This window comes from Saccopteryx leptura, chromosome 5 (assembly GCF_036850995.1).
Source record: "Saccopteryx leptura isolate mSacLep1 chromosome 5, mSacLep1_pri_phased_curated, whole genome shotgun sequence".
Taxonomy (NCBI): Eukaryota; Metazoa; Chordata; class Mammalia; order Chiroptera; family Emballonuridae; genus Saccopteryx; species Saccopteryx leptura.
The window spans coordinates 210259678-210280706 of NC_089507.1; the positions used below are offsets into that span (position 1 = coordinate 210259678).

General features: G+C 46.5%; 2 protein-coding genes across 4 annotated transcripts in view; one reads left to right on the plus strand and one right to left on the minus strand.

Moving 5' to 3' along the window:
- Positions 1-6419, minus strand: part of RPRD1B (regulation of nuclear pre-mRNA domain containing 1B) — a 47215-nt gene extending 40796 nt beyond the window's left edge. The window contains exons 1-2 of one of the 2 annotated variants that reach the window (XM_066387847.1): positions 5823-6419; positions 160-289 (exon numbers count right to left, since the gene is read on the minus strand). In XM_066387847.1, the coding sequence (XP_066243944.1) occupies positions 160-289; positions 5823-5973 (281 nt within the window). In that variant the 5' untranslated portion in view covers positions 5974-6419. The remainder of the gene's footprint in view (positions 1-159; positions 290-5822) is intronic. The other variant, XM_066387849.1, reaches the window with a different exon arrangement.
- Positions 6420-6471: 52 nt separating this feature from the next.
- TTI1 (TELO2 interacting protein 1) overlaps positions 6472-21029 on the plus strand; it is a 39579-nt gene continuing 25021 nt past the window's right edge. For both annotated transcript variants that reach the window (XM_066387844.1, XM_066387845.1), the window contains exons 1-2: positions 6472-6525; positions 17787-20122. In XM_066387844.1, coding sequence (XP_066243941.1) covers positions 17821-20122 — 2302 coding nt within the window. In that variant the 5' untranslated portion in view covers positions 6472-6525; positions 17787-17820. The remainder of the gene's footprint in view (positions 6526-17786; positions 20123-21029) is intronic.

Consider the following 21029-nt stretch of genomic DNA (forward strand, 5'->3'; position numbering starts at 1 on the left):
GCAAAACATAAAACCATAATTTAGCCTTTGCACCACTCTGTAAAACACATCTCTATAAAGCACAAGTTGTCAATTTACAAAAGTTATCTTGGAAAAGGAAAGAACAAAAAGGAGGAAAGGTAATGTATTTAAAAACAGAACAAAAAAGAGACAACATACCTGGCAACATGAGAAAAAGCATCCACAAGGACAGATTCAAATTCTCTAGTGAATTCGGGTCCTTTCCTTTTACTGTTTTGGATGACATCATTTGCTAAGTACAGAAAAGTAAGCTTTCTATTTGATTTGGCTGGAAAAAAAGAAAAGAAGATAATTTAACTTACACCGAGGAAATTCTCAATTCACAACACTTTTGCCCTAAGCTACCCCTAAAAAATATTAAGACAAGCATTATCTACTTGCGGTAGGGCTGCTATACATCTGAAAACAACCCAAGAACTTGACATCTCTAACAAAAGAGGTCTGAGAACACAATTTTTGTAAAAAGCAGAACAAGAATGGGCCACCTTCATTTATTTTAACAAGAGTAATTAATTAGCAGTAAAAATGAAGATAATCTAAAGAAAATTCCTAAAGGACAAGCAGTCAATATTCTCCAGAAGACATGTTAAAACCAAGGCTTTCATTTATTCTACTGCAAAAGTGAACTTTTCTAACTATTAATTATCGAATACTGCAGAATGAAAGACTGAGTTAAGCTACTCAGTCTTTCAGTTGAGTTTATGCTACTCAACTGAAAATTTCTCTTTGAACACATTCTAATAACCATCATCGATCAATTACATCAACTCCACAATCCAAAGAAATCTTTAAATGCACCAATTGATATTTATCTCAAATACAAATACACATTAATGCCATATAATTATTGAAAATTTACACATCTGAAATCTGGATATGCAAAATATGGCTCCCAAAAAAACAATAATTCTTCTCTTATACATACTAAATGTATATTTCCTATTATTCTATATAGCATCATCTATTAAACCATAAAAACCTCTTGCAATATGTCTGAGTTACAGTTGCTTGGGGGAAAATTACTGAATTTCCTGGCTTCTTTGCACATAACTTCTCAACTGTAAAGTTACATCATTAAAATTTTTGGTCCCAGTCTTCTTTTAAAAGGAATAAATAAGAACACAATCAGATAGTTCAAAACCCTAAGTTTTCTCCAATACCAAAGTACCTGAAAACCTCAAGCAAGTCCTATGTCAACCTTTATACACACCTAGTCCTTATTCCATCTCTCTCGGAAACCACCTGTTTCTTTTGAAATGCATACAGCATGTATAAAAATCTGACACAGCAGGCATAAGACCTGACATTCTTAAATGTAGTTACACAAGAAGAATCCAAGTTAAAAACAAGATTTTGAAAACATATTATTTTAAACTGACAACTTAAAGTGCTCAAAAAATTTAATATGAGTTAACTTTCTGGTAATAACATAATTTTGATGGCCAACTGATGAGAATATTGAAAGCCTGGAGCTGTTACTACAAAGGTACGATTATGGCAAAACCTTGTTCTGGAATGTTGCAGCAAGTAGAACTACCAAGTCTATTATTGCCATGAAAGTTTCAGATTCAAAAGTAAACCAGAACTTCAACAAAGCAAACCTGACTTCATAACAATGAAGCTTTATAAATTCCACATACTTAATGTTAAAAGCCCCAGAATTCAGATTACAAAAATAGCATGGGCATTCAAGAAAGATTTGATATATTTTTCAGTATTAAAAATAGGAAGCTAAGAGGTCAGAAAGCCAAAGTTTTCACTATCTACAATGCCAATTAATTTTTATCATCCTTAAATGTGGCAGTGGGGACTTATTTAGGATAAAACTTGATCCGTCCACACCCAGCATCCTGAACAGTCAATTTAAGCACCATGTGTGTAAAGGTGATAATGACAAAGCACTTGGACATATAGTCATGCATACAACACACACACCCTCCACTCCAGCCCCAGGTGACAGCTCACTTGTTCAGATGTCTTCTCAACATGATAAAATAGATTTTTTCACATTCTACCTATACCCATTCCAAACTGGTTGAAATAGTTATTGAACCAAGTTTAAATAACTAGCTGACCAAGAATTTTCACCTGTTTGGCTGGTTTTGACATCTAGAAAAGTTTGGAGGGGGAAAGCTATTTATTTACATTCAGGCCAAGATACAAAACATTCATAAAAAATATTCATCTAAGAGCATTTTACACCAAATTGCTCCACAAAGAAGGAGAGAAATTCTGCCTAAAACCGAGCTCAAAGGGATAAATTAAGAATTATTCCTAGAAAATGGAAAGAAAATGACACATCACAACAGAAGTATTTAAGCAAGAAATTTTTTAAAGTCTAACGAATATTTTTAAGGCAACTCAGTGACAGTCTGTGAACATCTTAGAGAAAATGACTTGACCACAGATAGAAATGTCCACTTTAAGACTCAGGATGGGCTAGAATCTAAGGGGCTGGTCAATTTGAACATTAGGGCACAAAATCTTTCCCACTTGAGGCAGGGGGAGGGGGGATTTCAATTCACGAAGGAAGCCTGGGTATTAGGAAGCGGCGTCCTGATACTTGGAAGAACACCCTCTAGCTCGGCACTGGCCAATATGGTGGCCACCAGCCACAGGAGCGACACTGGAATTGTAGCTAGCCAATTCCACAGCAAAGGAGAGAGATGAGAAGTATCAATTCTTTGTTGCACCACTTTAGTTATTCATTCACTGCTTTCTCATATGTGCCCTGAAAGGGGAAGAGGGGGTCAGCCAAGTCAGTGACCCCTTGCTCAAGCCAGTAATCAAGGGTCATATCCATATCCATGATCCCACGCACAAGCCAGTGACCCCGCGCTCAATCCTGCGACCACAGGGCCTCAAACCTGGGTCCTCAGCATCCCAGGTCCACACTCTATCCACTGCACCACCGCCTGGTCAGGCCAGGAACTAAATTTTTATTGTATTTCTTTAAAATTTTCATTCCTTAGCCACACATTTCAAGTGCTCAACAGCTACCTGTGGCAGGTGGCTACCTTGTTGGACAACACAGATATATAACATTTCTATCATCACAGAAAGTTCTATTAGTGCTGTTTATTAAAATGCCAGAGACCACAATTGAACTCCTAACCTCCTTTTAAACTGGGGAACAGGCACCATACTAAATACTATAGGTGTTACAAAGAAACAAGAGGCCTAGTCTCCCTCAAGACACAGCCCAGTGAAAAAGACATAACTAATAAAATTAAACACTAGCAGTCCTCAGTATTATCTGTGGGGGATTGGTTCCAAACCCCTCCACCCTCTCAACCCATGCAAGAATACCCCAATCCACAGATGCTCAAGTCCCTTATATAAAATGATATTATTTGCATATCCTAAGCAAATCTTCCTATATACTTTCAATCTCTAGATTACTTATACTGAATATAATGTAAACACTGTAAACACATAGTTGTTACACTGTACCTTTTAGGAAATGACAAAGTATGTAAGTGTTCAGTACCTACAGAGGCAACAACCATCCTAGGCCTAACTACAAAGTACATGTCAGCAACAACAGAACTTTTCCTCTGGAATATTTTCAATTCATGGTTGGATATGGAACCTATGGATACAGAGGGCCAACTGTAAATGCTAAATGGGTGTGGGATGGGTGGCAGTGATTAATTCTAATAAAAGCACTATAGGTTTGACTGGAAGGTTAGGGTCACCTTCACTTACTAAGTGCACTGAGGCCCTGGGCACTTGAAACTACAAGTTTTGGTGTCAGGGAGCTCCAGGCTCATGTCCCAGCTGTGTGCCCTAACAAAGCACTGGATGTTTCGGTATCTGCATCTTCTCATCTATAAAACGGGGGGAGGAATGCGTGTCTATTTACGACACGACTTTCCATCATACGAGATTAGAGTCGAAGGAGCTTCATAGGTGAATGCACTCTCTAAATTGTCTAGTTTTCCAAAACTCACAGAGTGAGGTGGGAAATCCAGAAGGCTTCACCACAGAGCTGACATTTGAGACAGACTCTGACCTGTCTCAGATCCTACCAGATAGGACCCTAAAGAGATTCACATTTTTTTCACATCTTAGATGTTGGAAGTATTTGAAGAGCACAGAGGGGTACATGAAGGAGGCTCTGGGAGCTCTAAGCTTAATCCCCCAACTGCCCAAAAAGCTAAAGGGACCCTTATCTCAGATACAGTACATGGGGGGTGGGAGGGTCTCCCGAAAGAATCTTGAATTTTGGTGTCTGCCAGTTTGATATATCTGAGCCTCACCAGTAATGCCTTAAAAATACCACTTAGCCACTTCAGTTTCCTCATCTGTAACACAGAGTCAAACCCTGACATCAGATAATAAAGTTGCTGCTTATGCTAATAAAGGGCTTACCACACATACAGGCTGTCCAAAACACTCTAAGCGTCATGCCCTCGGCTTTCTGCTATGGAATTCATCAGAGTATCAGGTAACTGTGTAGGTCAGTAGTTTTCAACCTTTTTACACTTAGGGCCCAGTGAAAACAGGGGAATTATTTCAGGAACTGCTAAGGCAGAAATCACCCTGAGCATAAGATAATCTTACTAAGATTATTGGGTCTATAATCTTCATACAACATCATGATGCTTAACTCTTTCATGGACCACCACAAAATTTCTTGACAGACCAGTCCACGGACTGGAAGTTGAAAAACACTGGAGGTGACCATCATTCCACACCAGACTGACTGTAAGCGGCCTGAAGGCGATGACCACACCCCCGCTGAGTAATCAGCAATCCCATCTCACCACTCATCCAATGCCTACACTGTGCCAGAGACCCTGCTAGATGTTCACCTGGGATTACCCTCTTTACTCCTCACTGTAGCAAGTTGTTTGTTTGAGCCTCGGATTTTCCTCATCTGCAGAAGTTTTTTCTGTATAGGGCTCTGAGAATTCAAACAATGACAATGTATACCAGTACTGCACCTGGCACATAATAAAGGCATGGTAAATATCATCATCTCCATTTTATAGGTAAGGAAACGCAGGGGCAAAGAGGTTGAGCTGCTGGGATCAGTAAATGTCAAAGTCAGATCGTTGGCCTCTGGAGCCAACATGCTTTCAAGCACCCAACCCAGTGCCTGGCACATAACAGGCTAAGCTCAAGGGACGTCTGTTGGATCGTGAGCAGGGTCTAGAACCAATGCAAGTCGCATGAGAGGAGCCTAGGTGATGTGGCCCCTTAACCTCTCTATACCGGGAGTAACAGTAGGCACTTGACAGGGCTGTTCTGAGGACTGAGTGCCTGGATACGTGTAAAGATCTTAGCAGCAGCTATCCTCGTCCTCGTTTTACATATGAGAAAACAGAGGTATGGAGATGAAGAAACGCGCCCAATATCGCTAAGCTAGGAAGTAGCTGGGCCAGGAGTCAATCTAGGCAGTCTCACTCCAGAGTCTGCTGGCTCTCACTCCTAAGGCCCAGTAAAGCGCCCGGTACACAACAGGCTAGGGACAGGAACCTCCACAAGGCGCTGAACGCTGCCTATATAATAAAAGTCACAAATGCCAGGAGGAGCCCCAGGGGGAAATGGCCGGTTGAACTGGGAGCCTGGGCACTGGAGCCCTGGGCGGTGGGACCCCTGACAAGTACCTTCAACCATCCCAGACCTGTTTCTTTTCCCGAGAAATGGGGATAACACTGTCTCCAACCTCAGAACTGCAATCAGAGCCCCAGGCCTGGACAGCAAGGCTCCAGGAAGAAGCTAGAGGAGCCTCAGCAGTGGGTGGGGAAGAGGGCAACGCGGGGAGGCCAGGGGGGTGGGGAGGCGGTGTTTACCTTTGCGGAGCTCGCGGTGCCATACCGAGACGATGGGTCCCGCATGCTTGCGGTGATGGATGAGCCACAGGGACAGGGTCTGCACGCTCTGCTGAGAGTTGCTCAGCTCCGAGAGCTTCTTTTCCAGCGCCGACTCCGAGAAGGAGGACATGGTGGCGGCGGTGAGGCCCAGCAGGGAGCGGCCTGGGCCGCCCAGTGCGGCGGGAAGAGTGACGGCACGAGGCCGGGGCCTCACCGGACCGCCTGCTGGACTCTTTACACACTGACAAGACAGCCAGGCGGGCCGGAGGGGGAGGGGGATGGGTCTCCGCAGTAACAGCCGCCCGCGCCGCCGCCGCCGCCGCCACAAGATGGCCACCGACCTCTCACCCCGTCGCGAGAGCAGGGTCAAAGGGCAAGGGCTGGAGTAGCTGGATACCGGGAGGTCTCAAAGCTGTAAAAACGCCCTTCCAGTGGCGGCGGCGGCCTCTCTGAACCTCGTTCAGGGCACTTCGAAAGTGAGAGACGAGGAAAGGAACGCAGTTCGGAGGCCTCCGGAAAGCGCTTTCACCGCTCGCGCCCACACGCCGGCGCAGTGTCTCTAACCGGAACCCCTTCTCCGGATCCCCCAGGACATTTTTGGCGCGGTAGGACGCGCTAGTTAGTACGTCACTTCCGGCTGGGCGGAGCAGGCGGGAGAGTGAGGGAAAGGCTGCAAGACGAGGTAAGGGAAGAGTGGCGGGAGCAACAGGGAGGTCAACAACTGGGATCTCTCAGAGGGGAATCCCGAGGGATCACTAAGGCTGAAAGAGCAAGACCTGGTTATGGGAGGGGGTCTTTCTCACCTGCAGGCTCTAGGCCGCACTCTTCCTCTGTATACACTGCTTCCTGGCCACCCTCGACCAAAAGTTTGTTGCTCTGCCAAGCCACCCACGTGCACTTTTCACGCTCCCCTGCCGTGGCTTTTGCTGTTCTTTCTCCAGAGGTGACGCCCCCACTCCCTTCTCAGCCTTTTAAGGTCTAGTTATGACGTCTAGTCCATGACAGCACTGCCATGAAACACTATTCTGCTCTTGGCTCTTAATTAATTGCTTTATTAGGGAAAGTACTTGCTGCCTTCTGGGTTCCATTTGAGTGTTCCTCAAATTTAAGTAATCTTACCTTTTGGAAAGGGGGCGGAGGCAGAAAAGTCAGTGGGTCCATTGACCTCCTTTAAGGAACACTATTTCAGATGCTAATCCCGTTTCCTATTTTTAAAGTTTTAAATTCCAATATCAAATCAGCAAAGAGATCTGTCCTTCTCTTCTGGAGTGGTGGTAAGGAGGTAGGTTATTGTAGACATATGGAATTTTAGAATTTCCTGATCATCATGGAACTTACCAGTTATTGTCAGACTCCACTTAGGAGATAGTCTTCTAGTTGCTGTTTTTGCTTTTAACGCACTGTTCTTTGCTTAGATGCCTCTCATCTTCCAGACTAGAATCATAATCATGCCAACATAGTGAGTAGTTGCCATGAGCTAGACACTGTCTTCAAGTAGTAACTCATTTAATCCTTAGGATAAAGCTATGAGGCCCTGGCCGGTTGGCTCAGTGGTAGAGCGTCAGCCTGGCGTGCAGGAGTCCCGGGTTCGATTCCCGGCCAGGGCACACAGGAGAAGCGCCCATCTGCTTCTCCACCCCTCCCCTTCTCCTTCCTCTCTGTCTCTCTCTTCCCTTCCCGCAGCCGAGGCTCCATTGGAGCAAAGATGGTCCGGGCGCTGGAGATGGCTCCTTGGCCTCTGCCCCAGGCGCTAGAGTGGCTCTGGTCGCAACAGAGCGACCCTCCGGAGGGGCAGAGCATCGCCCCCTGGTGGGCATGCCGGGTGGATTCCGGTCGGGCGCATGTGGGAGTCTGTCTCTCCCCATTTCCAGCTTCAGAAAAATAAAAAAATAAAAATAAAAATAAAAAAGCTATGAGGTAGATATTACATAATTCCCATGAGCAAACAATTTAAAAGAGGTTAAGTGCCCTACCCAAGATCACAAAATTAAGATTAGAGGGCAGGAACCACATCTTTTTTTTTTTTTTTTTTTTACCCCAGTACCTGATTTATAGGTGATTGAGTGAATTTATAGAAAAGAGGTGGATAGCCTAAAATCACCCAGTTAACATCTAATTATAACTATAATCTAAGGCCTTTGAGTCCAAATCTAGTGTGTTCATTGTTGTATAATAAGTAACACTGTCACATACTGAGCACTTTTATACCAAACCACTTTGTATCAAGCACATTACGTATAGTCTTCTATACAATCATTACAACAGTACTGTGGGGTGGGAATTATCACTATTTGATAAATGAGAAAACATGAAACGTGGGTAAGTAATCTGTCCAGTGTCACTTGGACATAAGAAATGACAGAGCCAGGAGTCAAATCAAGGGTATTTGATGTCTGTTCCCAAATTCTTCACTCCTGAGCCAGTGGTTCATTGCCTGAAGCACTATTCTAGGCTCACAAGTTGGGTAGGGGTGCACCTCAGGGAGCCACGAGGGCGGAGCAAACTGTTAACCAGGTTGATAGAGACTCAGATATTGTACCTATCTGCCGGCTCTGGGTGAGTGGGGTGTGTGTGTGGCGGGGTGTCTCAGAAAAGGAACATATGGCCTCTGCCAGCACTTTTGGGCAAAAGCTGCCCCTCCCAGCTCTCGCTTGCTGCCAGACAATTCAGTTTCTCCCCACAAGTCCTGCTTCTTCTCAAGCTGCTGCCCCAGCGCTGGAACTCAGAGGGGGTGAGTCCGAGTAAGTCTGTGCGTGGGTTCTTGAAGAGGAATTGCCTGGGACTCCAGCAGCCTTTGTCTCCTTCAGCCTCAATCCTCACAGGTTTTTGCAACCAGAAGTTATGGTCACTTCTCTTCCTGACACTGGAACCCTGGCTGAGGATGTTGGTGAGGGGCTGGGACCTCTGGCTCCTCAGTGGGGGATCTCTGCAGCCGAAATATTCCTCCCAATTTTTATCCTCCACACGTGGATATGGGACCAGCCCATTAAGTGTCTCTGGCCCTCCTACCAGTTTTGATGTGGCTTCTTTAAATCCCTAGTTGTAGGACTTCCATTCAGCCAGAGAGCAGGCGGTTCTGAATGATGGTTGTTTAGTAATTTAGTTGTAATTTTGATGTTGTGGGAAGAGGCGAGTACCATGTTTACCTATGCCGTCTCTCATCTTGTCTGGAAGTCTAGTGTTAATTCTTTGAATGATTGGTGCAAGTTCCCAGTGAAACCATCTAAGTCTGGAGATTTTTTTTTTCTTCTCTTTAATTTTTTTGAGTTTGCTAATGACATATTCAGTCTTCTTAAAAGTTATAAGGCTATTCAAATGATGTATTCATATTATGAGTTATAGTAGTTTGTGTTTTTTGTAAACTTTGCCATTTCATCTAAGTTGTCAGATTTATGTGTGTAAAATTATTTGTGGTGTAACTCTGTTATTCTTGATATCTACAACGTCTTTGAGATCTAAAAGTGCTACCTTATTTCATTATTGATATTGCTAATTTCTCCCTCTCTCATCAGTCTTCCCAGAAGTTTGTTCATTTTGTTGATCTTTTCAAAGAACCAGTTCTTTGTTTCATTGATTTTTTTTTTTTTATCTATTGTTTTCTGTTTTCAGTTTCATTAATTTCTGTTCTGATTTTTATTTCTTCCTTCTGCTTGCTTTGGTTTCCTACGTTCTTGAGGTGGAAGTTTGGGTTATTGATCTGAGACCTCTCCCCTTTTCTAACATGGATTTAGGACTGTAAATTTCCCTCTCGGCATAGCTGTAGTTGTGTCCCACAAATTCTAGTATGTTGTATTTTCATTTTTGTTGATTTCCATGTTGTTTAAAACTTTCCCCCGAGATTTCCTTTCTGCCTCATGGATTATTTAGAAAGGTGTTGCTTTGTTTCCAGGTGTTTGGGGATTTCCCTGTTCTCTCTCTGTTAGTAATTTCTCGTTTGATTCCATCATGGTTGGAGAACATACTTGGTGTCATTTTGATTATTTAAAATTTTTTAAGGTTTGTTTTATGGCCCAGGATATGCTCTCAGTATATGGTCCATGGGCACTTGAAAAGAATATGTCGCCGTCGCCAGTAGCTCAGTCAGTCAGAGCATTGTCCCGATATGCCAGGGTTGCAAGTTCAATCCCTGGTCAGGACACATACAAGAATCAATGAATGCATGGATAAGTGGAACAACAAATCGATGTTTCTCTCTCTCTCTCTCTCTCTCTAAAATTCAATCAATAATTTTTTTTAAGAAGAGAGAGAAAAGAATATGTATTGTGCTGTTGTGGGTTGAAGTACTCTGTAAATGCTGATTAGATCCTGTTGGTTGATGGTGGTATTGAGTTCTTCAGTTATCCTTGCTGATTGTCTGTCTAGTTGTCCTGTCAGTTGTTGAGAGAGGAGAGTTGAAGTCACTGCCTATGCCTGTGATCACCTATACTTTCAGTGTGACCCATTTTTGCTTCACACAAAGTATCAGTGTACTGTAGGGCACTGTTTCACAAGTGTTGTGTGGAGGACAGCTGTAAACAAAGTACTGAGTGAGCCTGGAGTAACTTCTGGAAGGATTTATGGGAAGTCCCCTTGATTCCCGTCCTCCACCTTCTGCTTTGTGCACTGAGTGTTCTGCAGTGCAGGCCCCCCTTGCAGGGCCAGACCCTCCAGTTAACTTTGTGTCTCCAGGCCCTCATAGCGTACGGCATGTAGTACATGCTGAGGACACCTCTCGAGGTAGAAAGAAGGAGGAGCAGCGAGCTACAGAACTTCAGGACGCGCTGGAGGTTTAATGTTTATCCAGCTCTTACTCATTTATTGAACTAACAGCGCGTGGGAACTGCTTGGCAGACATTGCACCAGATGCTGGAAAAAACCACAGTAAAGCGGCAACACCAAAGGATACAGCTCTGCTGGAGAGACACACAAATAAGCCCGTCATTTTAACCCAAGGCAGTGGTCCTCCGGTGTACGATGAGCACTACTGCCAGATGGATCGTTGAACGAGTACCTCTTTCATCACCTGACTCTTGTTGTTTGGAAAAGACAGTGTGTTGAGTGTATACAGCGCAGGCTTCCCACATCTGGGTGGTCATCAGCTTGGCCTTGTGAACTTTAAAAAAGCAGATTTCCAAGCATACCTGCCAATGCCGCCTTCCCCCCAGTGTAGATTCTCATTCAGGAGACCTGGTATAAGGCCCAGGAGTCTGTACCTACATCGTTCCCCCTGATTCTGTTAAACAGTCGGATTGGGAGCCTCTTGCATCATGGAAAAGTGCATACAGCCTTATGTACATTGTCTGGCAGATGGTGGGTGTTTTCAACAAGTATTAATTCTCTTCCTGATATTCAGAAACTTGTATTGGAAATTCTTGTGTCTGAACTCCGATCTCTGGGATCGAAACCCAGTCTTCCTATCCATAGGTAGGTTTTCATCAAAGCTGGAAGTTTTTGAAGATCATTTTATCCACCACATTTACTTTGGGATGAAGGAACTGAAATTCATGGAAATCACACAGCCAGGTACTAAGAGGTTCAGGACTGGAATCCAGATCGTCAGATTCACGTTCCCGTACTCATTCTGTCCCGGTCCTGGCAACAGCCTAAACATGGGCTGGGCACAGCCAAAATCGGGACCTAAGATGGACCCTGAGAATGCATCTAGTAAGATCTGCCCGTGATGGAGCAGATCAACTACCTAGGGGAATAACTGACCCCAAGAGAAGAAGAGTGTGCTATTTCTATTTGATTTTTTACCCAGAATCCAGTTCAGGCAGGCGTGGCTGACATCAAAGCCCTGCCAATGAGAGAACCAGACCTTGGGCTGTGGCTGTTGGTTCCACAAGCATTTACTGAATACCTGCTCTGTGCCAGCAGCAATAAACAAACCTGTCAAATATCACTGCTTTCATAGGGCCTGTGTCCTAGTGAGGGGAGAGAGACGATAAACAAATAAACCGGTAGATTGTCTGCTTTGATGGATGGTCCTGAGTGCTGTGGAGGAGAATCTTAAAGGCGGGGAAGGGAAATAGGGGTGTCAGGGTAAGGAGGGGTGAGGCTAGGTTGCAGTTTCAGATAAGGGTGATCAGAGAAGGCTTTACTCGGAATTCCCATTTGAGCAAAGCCTGAGAGAGGTGGACGTGTTGGAACAGCAAGTACAGAGACCCGGAGCCCGGGATCCGATGTCACGCCCGGGTGAGGTGTGGCTCACCTGCCATGACGGCAGCTCTGCCTTGTCTCTGCTTCATCAGGTGCTGTGACTTCTGCCTCCTGGCCTTTGCCCGTGCCAGGTACCTTTACCTTGAGCAGCCTTCCCTTCCCAGAGAGCCCGAGGGTCTCCTCTCCCAACCCCAGCCCTGACTCTCCTCCATCCGTGAACACTTTCCTGTTCATTCTTGTTCAGATTCCTTTGCACCTTTTTTTTGTTTCCCCCTCCCTTTTTCACTTCTTGATTCTGTGATACAGTAAGTACTTTGTGATCTTCCATCTTATCGCTGAAGTGCCTGTGAAGATAGCAATCTGTACAGCTTGAGCCTGTTGTCTTCACCACCAGAACACCGTGGCCCAGGGATCTTACATAGCCAGGCCCTGTAAAGAGGCAGAAAGGGATGGGGAGGAGGGGAGGAGGCTGCCAGGGGGAGTGGGTTCATTCCTGCTCTGCGCCTGTGCACCTCTTCCCTCACCTGGCCGCTTTGCACCGGAGGAGAGCACTGAACTCAGAAAGGTTTAGATTGACATCAGCAGTCAAGAACTGGTGCTTCAGGCTAGGTTTATTCAGTCACTGTCTGTCCCACGTGAGCTCTGGTCTGCTTTCCCTGCTCGCCCAGAGAATGGCTTGTGCTGAATGCCTCATCCCCAGCTCACTTTCGGGGCCGGAACACCCCTGTTGCAGTCAGTTACAGCCACAGCAAACTGTAGCACCACTTTAAATAATCGGAGTTGTATTTTATAGGAATAGAATCTGGGGCTCCTAAGGCTCTAAATCTCTAAACAATTCCTTCTGTAATTGACATATTGTCACACAAGTGTGATTTCATGGCCATCCCATAAAGGTATATGATTGCCTTTTATAGTCATGTCAAAGTAGCAATTTGTTATGCTGTCTTCTTCACAGAAAGCTAGTTTATATGTTTCTGAGCCTGTAACCCATTTTTTTGAAGATTTTCAATTGTGGTAAATCTTCATCTGTATAGTATTCCATTGAGAGAATATACTACAATTTATCCATTTATCCACTACATCCACAATTTATCTACCATAGATGGGCATTTGGGTAGCTTCTGTTTGGAGGCAATTGTGGATAGTATATTCCAGAACACATCTTTTGATACATTTATGCATGCATTTCTGTTGGGTGTATATAAAAGGGTGGAATTACATGGCGCAAAGCTGTGTGCACCTTTAGAATAATAGATACTACGAAAGTGTTTCCCAGAGTAGCTGTACCAATTTACATTCCTACCAGCGCAGAATGAAAGTTCTGGTTGCTTCCTATCCTCACCAACGCCTGTTATTTTCTTTTTCTTTTCATCCCTTTAGCTTAGCCGTTCTGTAAGTTTATTGTGGTTTTAAACTGCATTTTCCTGACTAATGATGTTGACTGTCTTTTCATGTATTTATTGGCCATTTAGATATCCTTTTTTTTTCTTTTTTCTGAAATTGGAAACGGGGAGGCAGTCAGACAGACTCCCTCATGCGCCCAACCGGGATCCACCCGGCATGCCCACCAGGGGGCGATGCTCTGTTGCAACCAGAGCCACTCTAGCGCCTGAGGCAGAGGCCATGGAGCCATCCTCAGCGCCCGGGCCAACTTTGCTCCAATGGAGCCTTGGCTGCAGAAGGGGAAGAGAGAGACAGAGAGGAAGGAGAGGGGGAGGAGTGGAGAAGCAGATGGGTGCTTCTCCTGTGTGCTCTGGCCGGGAATTGAACCCGGGACTCCTGCACACCAGGCCGACGCTCTACCACTGAGCCAACCAGCCAGGGCCTAGATATCCTCCTTTGTGCTACGTCTGTTCAAGTTCTCTTCCGCGTTGGGTTGTCTTTTTTTTTTCTTCTTTATTTATTTGTCTTTTGTAGTGTGTGTGTGTGTGTGTGTGTGTGTGTGTGTGTGTGTGTGTGTGTGTGTTGGGGTGGTAGAAGGAAGTTTTTAGGAGAAGAGGAAGAAAGCACTGGATTGCCTTTTAATGCTTTATTTTTTAAATCTTTCATATTATAAATATGAGTGTTTTGCCAGATATATGAGAAGTCTCTTGCCTTACACAAAGTGTCTTTTCCCTCTTGGATTGGTGTCTTTTGGTGAATACAAGTTCTTAATTTGAATGTAGTCGAACTTATCCTTTTTTTAAGGGTTCACCCTTTTCTGTATCCTATTTAAGAAATCTTTGCCTACTCCAGGATCACAAAGATAGTCTGTTTTCTTTGGAAAGCTTTATTGTTTCACATTTCACATCTAAATTTGGTGTGAGAGAGGATCGATGTACATATATATTCATATGGACAGCCAAGTGACACAGGTGACACTGTACCTTTAACTGAAAAGACTATTCTTCTCCCCCCCCCCTTCATTTCAGTATCGCCTTTGTCAAGTATGTGAGTCAATACGTGGGCTATTTTACATGTGGGGGCTATTTCTGGACCCTTTTCTGTTCCATCAGTCTGTTTGTCTTTCTTTATACCTATAACACCCTGCCTGTAATTATTGCACCTTTACAGTAAATCTTGAAATCGGGCGGCGTCACAACTAAACACCACCACGACTCACCGATTCAGTTCTTCCAGATGGTCCTTGCTAGTCTAGGTGCGCTGCATTCCCATGTCAGTTTTAGAATCATCTTGTTACTTTCTACAAAAATCCTGCTGGGGTTTTGATGGGATTATGTTGACTCAGCACCAGGTGTCCTCATCCAGGGGCGATTTTTGCCTTCCATGGGGCATTTGGCAGTGTCTGGAGACGTTTTTGGTCGTCACACCCGGGTGAGTGCGATTAGTATTTGAGGGACAGAGGCCAAAGATGCCGCTATGTATCTTATCATAGACAGGACATCCCTCCACCTACAAATAATTATCCATCCCCAATGTCAGCAGTGCCTCTGTTGAGAAACTGAATTATTACCACCGTTTCATTTGGGCTCTTGCCTACCCTCGTATTATTTGTTTTTTATTTGACCCAATGGTATGTATTGTTTTACAGTCTTTTTGGAGCTCAGCGTACAGATTTCATCACACATTCTTTTTTTTTTTTTTTTTTTTTTACAGAGACAGAGAGTGAGCCAGAGAGAGGGATAGACAGGGACAGACAGACAGGAACGAAGAGAGACGAGAAGCATCAATCATTAGTTTTTCGTTGCGCGTTGCAACACCTTAGTTGTTCATTGATTGCTTTCTCATATGTGCCTTGACCGCGGGCCTTCAGCAGACCTAGTAACCCCTTGCTGGAGCCAGCGACCTTGGGTTCAAGCTGGTGGGCTTTTCCTTAAACCAGATGAGCCCGCACTCAAGCTGGCGACCTCGGGGTCTCGAACCCGGGTCCCAGTCCGACGCTCTATCCACTGCGCCACCGCCTGGTCAGGCTTTTTTTTTTTTAAGGCACACTCTTAGGTAAGAAGTGCTTTTTTTTTTTTTTTTTTTTTTTATTCATTTTAGAGAGGAGAGGGAGAGATAGAGAGGAGAGACAGAGAGAGAGAAGGGGGGAGGAGCTGGAAGCATCAACTCCCATATGTGCCTTGACCAGGCAAGCCCAGGGTTTTGAACCGGCGACCTCAGCATTTCCAGGTCGATGCTTTATCCACTGCGCCACCACAGGTCAGGCTCATCACACATTCTTGATGTGGTATAACCGAATGGAAATTATTTGACCACTTCCTGATACTGCTGGACTCCCAACACACCATTTCTTATGTACCCTCCCTGCCCCTTCTGGCATGATTGTCTTGCATTTTGGTTCTGTCTGTGTGTACACAATACATAGGTATTTCTTTCTGAAAGCATATGTGAGTTTTCTCTGTATTTTTTTTAGTGTACTGCAATCTTACCAGCATGTGGCTAGGTGTGTAGCCTTCTTGTCTTTTCAGTCTCCCGATAAATCTTTCTTTGTAGCCCAAGGAAATGTTTTAGTGATTTATTTGTTGTAGCTTCTCCATCTGTTCCCCTCCCCGTCCAGAATGCCCAGCTATTGGCCCGTTGGTTCTCCCAGATCGGTCCCCGAGGTCTCACAGTTTTCATCTCTTTGTATTTCTGCCCAGAGTTTTGAGATAACTCTACTTGATCTTGCAGACAGCTCATTGGATCTCAGCAATTAGACATCTTTTTTGTTTGTTTCCCTGATCAATTAAGCTGTTTTTTTTTTGGGGGGGGGGCAATAGAAATCATGTTTGAAAACCTCTTAGAAATATCTTTTGTCCTCCACTTGAACTTCCTTTTTGGTCTTCTTCTTTTTCAGATTTTTGCCTGTCCCCTTTAGTAGTTCTGTTCATCTAAAGTTCACCACCGCAGGGGTGCTCTCTCCAACTGCAAGGTCCCGTTCAGTGGTCATCTTCCTTTTCTCCTGCTGTCCCAGCTACCCAGCAGCCTCTGGGTCATCGGCATGTGAGCTGGTGCCAATGAGATGTCAGTACTCCCCAGCCAAGCTTTCCGGCACCCACGCCTGGCGTTTTCTGAGCCCGGGATAAGGACAGTTTGAGGCTTCTTCCCTTCCCTGGCTTGTTGGGGGTCACAGAGACCAGGCGATATCCTCCCAGGAAGCCTCCTGGAGACCAGCATTGCCGTTCCTCGCAAGGGTCCATGCAGCTCTGTGGACCACGCTCTCTTCAGGGCTACTGAAGCCTGATTATTGCCTTGGAGCCCTCTCCTGATCCAGGGGGACAGTTCAGCACCAGCTGTCTGGGCTGAGCAGGTCGTGCCCACACCCACAAGCATCGCTTGCCTGCCAGCCCCAGGCACTGGGGCTCAGGGGAGTCCGTGGGGTTGGGGATGGGGAGAGGCAGCAGAGACCTTTTCCTGTCATCATCTGTTCAGAAGCCCCCACCAACTACAGCCGAGAGAGAGAGAGAGAGAGAGAGAGAGAGGGAGAGAGAGAGAGATGGAGAGACCACCAGACTAGATGGTCTCTGAGCCTCCGTCCTGTGCCAGCACTTTACAGTTCTACACTTTTATGGTCTCCAGCTTCAGCTCAGTACTCAGTACCCTTGGGCCACACTTTTATGTCTTCCCAGCATGCTCTGCTTCCCCAAAGGGAATATTTGCGACTTTTATTTCTCTCCTTAAGCCCTCTGTTTACCCTCTTCTCGTTCGCTGTCAGCCCATGGCTTTGAATTTCTCCTCACTGAGAAAAGAGGCTCTTGCAGTAAGTTGCTCAACTCCTTCGCCTGCCCATAAACCTGTCTCCCTCCGGTGCCCGCGTGCCAGCCTGCCAACCTGCCTGTGCCCACCTTTCCATCCGGCCTGACTCTCTCTCCCGTGATTTCTGTGATAACGTGCGTTCCTGGTTTTTCCATTTCTCTGCCTCTTTTTTATTTTTTCTTTCAGCCTCACCTAGTTCTGATTCTCCTGCCATATTGCTGGCTGCCAGGGGACCTTTTCAGGGCATGAAGTTGATCGTTATCACACCCCCTGCTTAAACCCTCTTCCACGACAAGAAGAGGCATAACTTTTTATCCGTAGTGATAAAAGTCAGAATCGCGGCTGCTTCTGCGCAGGGGAAATGGGACTCGATGGCGGGAGGGCACAGGGGAGCTTTCCAGGGTGCTGGAAATAGTCTGCATCTCGTTCTGGGGAGTGGTTACAGGGCCCTCTGCCTCCATAAAAATCCCCTCGCTAGACCGGGACCACCTCCTCAGTTTCACTGCTCCCCTGCTGCCTCGCGCTGTGACGGGCACACAGTCCCCCACTGCGAGTCTGTTGAATGATGAATGCAAGTTCACTTTGAGCTTGACCTTGACTGAAAAGTTTCCCTCGTCCCGCCTGCAGGATGCGTCCCTGGTGAGAGCAGGGCTTCGGCAGGATGGCGGTGTTTGACACCCCCGAGGAGGCCTTCGGCGTTCTGCGGCCCGTCTGTGTCCAGCTCACCAGGACCCAGACGGTGGAGAGCGTGGAGCAGCTGCGGGCCCAGCTGCGCACCGTCAGCGACGCGGCCCTCCAGGAGCTCCAGCAGTACATCCTGTTCCCTTTGCGGTTTGCCCTGAAGACCCCGGGCCCCAAGAGGGAGCGCGTGGTCCAGAGCGTGGTGGAGTGCCTCACGGCCGTCCTCTCCTCGACGTGCGTGAAGGAGCAGGAGCTGCTGCAGGAGCTCTTCTCGGAGCTCTCCGGTTGCCTCTATTCCCCCCACGCCCAGAAGCCCGCCGCCGTGTCCGAGGAGCTGAAGCTGGCCGTGGTCCGGGGCCTCGGCACGCTGATGCACTCGGCTTACGGGGACATCGTCCTGACCTTCTACGGGCCCTCCGTTCTGCCCCGTTTGGGGTTTGCCGTGTCTTTACTGTTAGGCCTCGCGGAGCAGGAGAAATCAAAGCAAATGAAAACGGCCGCCTTAGACTGTTTGCAGGTTCTCCTCCTCCAGTGTGAGTGTGACGACCACCCGCGGTCCCTGAATGAGCTGGAGCAGGAGCAGCTGGGGGACCTGTTTGCTTCTTTCTTACCTGGAGTCTCCACTGCCCTGACCAGGATCATCACAGGAGACTTTAAACAAGGGCACGGCGTCGTCGTAGCTTCCCTAAAGATCTTTTACAAGACAGTGGGCTTCGTCATGGCCGACGAACAGCTCCGGAGAATCCCAAAGGTCCAAGAGAAGCCGGCGGTGGAGCCCAGAGTAGCAAAGCTGATGGTTCACAGGGAAGCCGGTTGGGTCAAAAATACTGGCGACAAGTTGGCCGTCCTTATTCAAAAGATAACCGAGTGCGTGTCCGTCCACCCGCACTGGAAGGCGAGGCGGGAGCTGGTAGAGCTCGTGGAGACGCTCCTTCTGCAGTGCGGTCAGTCACTGGTCGCGTCGGCGGGGCCCCTGCTGAAGGCTTTGGTGGGCCTGCTCAACGACGAGAGTCCCGAAGTCCAAGCCCAGTGCAGTCACGTTCTGAGACGTTTTGCAGATCGGAAAGTCGTGGTGGGCAGCAGAGCCTTTGCCGACATCTTGTCAGAAAACCTGCACTCCCTGGCCACCTCTCTTCCCCGCCTGATGAACTCCCAAGACGATCAGGGCAAATTCTCCACGCTCTCCCTGTTACTGGGTTATCTGAAACTCCTGGGCCCCAGAGTGAACTTTGTCCTCAACTCTGCGGCCCACCTCCAGCGCCTCTCCAAAGCGCTCATCCAAGTGCTGGAACTAAACGTGGCCGACGTCAAAATCGTCGAAGAGCGGCGTTGGGACTCCGGTCACCTGCGGGCTTCTGCAGAGACCGCCGCCGCCTGGCCACGGAGTCAGGTCCAGAGGAGGTATTTCCGCTTCTTCACTGACGAGAGGGTTTTCCTACTCTTGCGGCAGGTCTGTCAGCTCCTTGGTTTCTATGGGAACCTCTATCTGCTTGTGGATCACTTTATGGACCTGTACCACGAATCCGTGGCTTACCGAAAGCAAGCCGCCATGATCCTTAATGAACTAGTCGCAGGAGCTGCTGGGCCGGACGTGGAAAATCTTCATGAAAAGCACGCTAAAACAAGCCCAGAGGAACTGAGAGAGATCGTGACCACTCTCCTCGAAGAATACACGAGCCAAGAAAACTGGTATTTGGTCACTTGTATTGACACTGAAGAAATGGGAGAGGAGCTAACAATGAAGCAGGCAGGCCTCCAGGCCATCACATCTGGCGCGCACACCTGCCAAGTTGTGTCTTTTCCAGCCTTCTCGAAGCCCAGCCCCACTATCTGCTCCATGAACAGCAACATCTGGCAACTATGCATCCAGTTGGAAGGGATTGGCCACTTTGCATACGCACTGGGAACAGACTTCCGTTTGCTCTTGATGTCTGCCCTCTACCCCGTATTGGAGAAGGCTGGAGACCAGTCCCTGCTCATTAGCCAGGCAGCCACCAGCGCCATGATGGACATTTGCCATGCTTGTGGCTACGACTCCCTCCAGCACCTGATCAGTCAAAATTCAGACTATTTGGTGAACGGGATCTCTTTAAATCTGCGCCATCTGTCTCTGCACCCCCACAGCCCAAAGGTCTTGGAAGTCATGCTGCGGAACTCCGACGCCGGCCTGCTTCCCTTGGTGGCAGACGTGGTTCAGGATGTCTTGGCTGCCCTGGACCAGTTTTATGATAAGAGAGCCACGTCTTTTGTCAGTGTCCTGCATGCCCTGCTGGTGGCATTAGGTACATTGAGAGCCCTTTTTAATGCTAGTATCCTTGTCTGCCTAACCTTATTTTTCTCTTTGTGGTTATGCTATGGAAGACATTATTTGAATACTATTTTACTTTGAATAGTATTTGAATCTGTCCAGTCCCACATGTTATGGTAGGGTTCCGCTGCTCACTCACACACACACACACACACACACACACAATATATATATATGTATGTATATATTTAATAATTTCTACTGTCTACCGAGTTCCTGCTCTGCCAGGGACCTAAACCCTGCAGACTAAATGTAGATACTATTTTTGTTTTACAGATAAGAAGAGCTACTGCTCATTGAGATCCTACTTAGCCAGAGTTACACAATTAAAGAGTAAAGTCGGGATTTATGATATTTTCCCCTTCAATATACCAAGCTGATCCTGACAGTCCTTAAGAATTAGCAACATCTGTGCTAAGGGAGAACAGGCATAACGTGAATTATTCAGATAATCTAGTACAGTACTGTCCAATAGGACTTTCTGTAGCAAAGGGAACGCTCTGTGTCTGTTCGGTCCAGTCCAGTAACCGTTAGCTATGTGTGCCTAGTGCAACCGAGGAACTGAGTTTTTTATTTTCGCTGAAATAGACACGTGTAAGTAGTGACTGCCACATAGACAGAGCAGGTCTAGAGACTTTCTTTTAACATTTTCGTTGTAGGAGGTGGTGTGAGATTCTCTCCTTCCCTTTGATCCTGTTGGGGGTCTTATCAGAAGTGTTCACTGCCATTAAAGTGGCCAACTTTTTGGACTGTATGAAAAAAAAGAATCCCTCAAGTGGATCAGTTAGTCTTTGAATGAAAAAAGTAATGAGCTGTATACCTGAGTCCCTTTTACCCAAAGAGCACAGCTCCAGCTCTTACGGCAGTACTGCCAAGAGCCT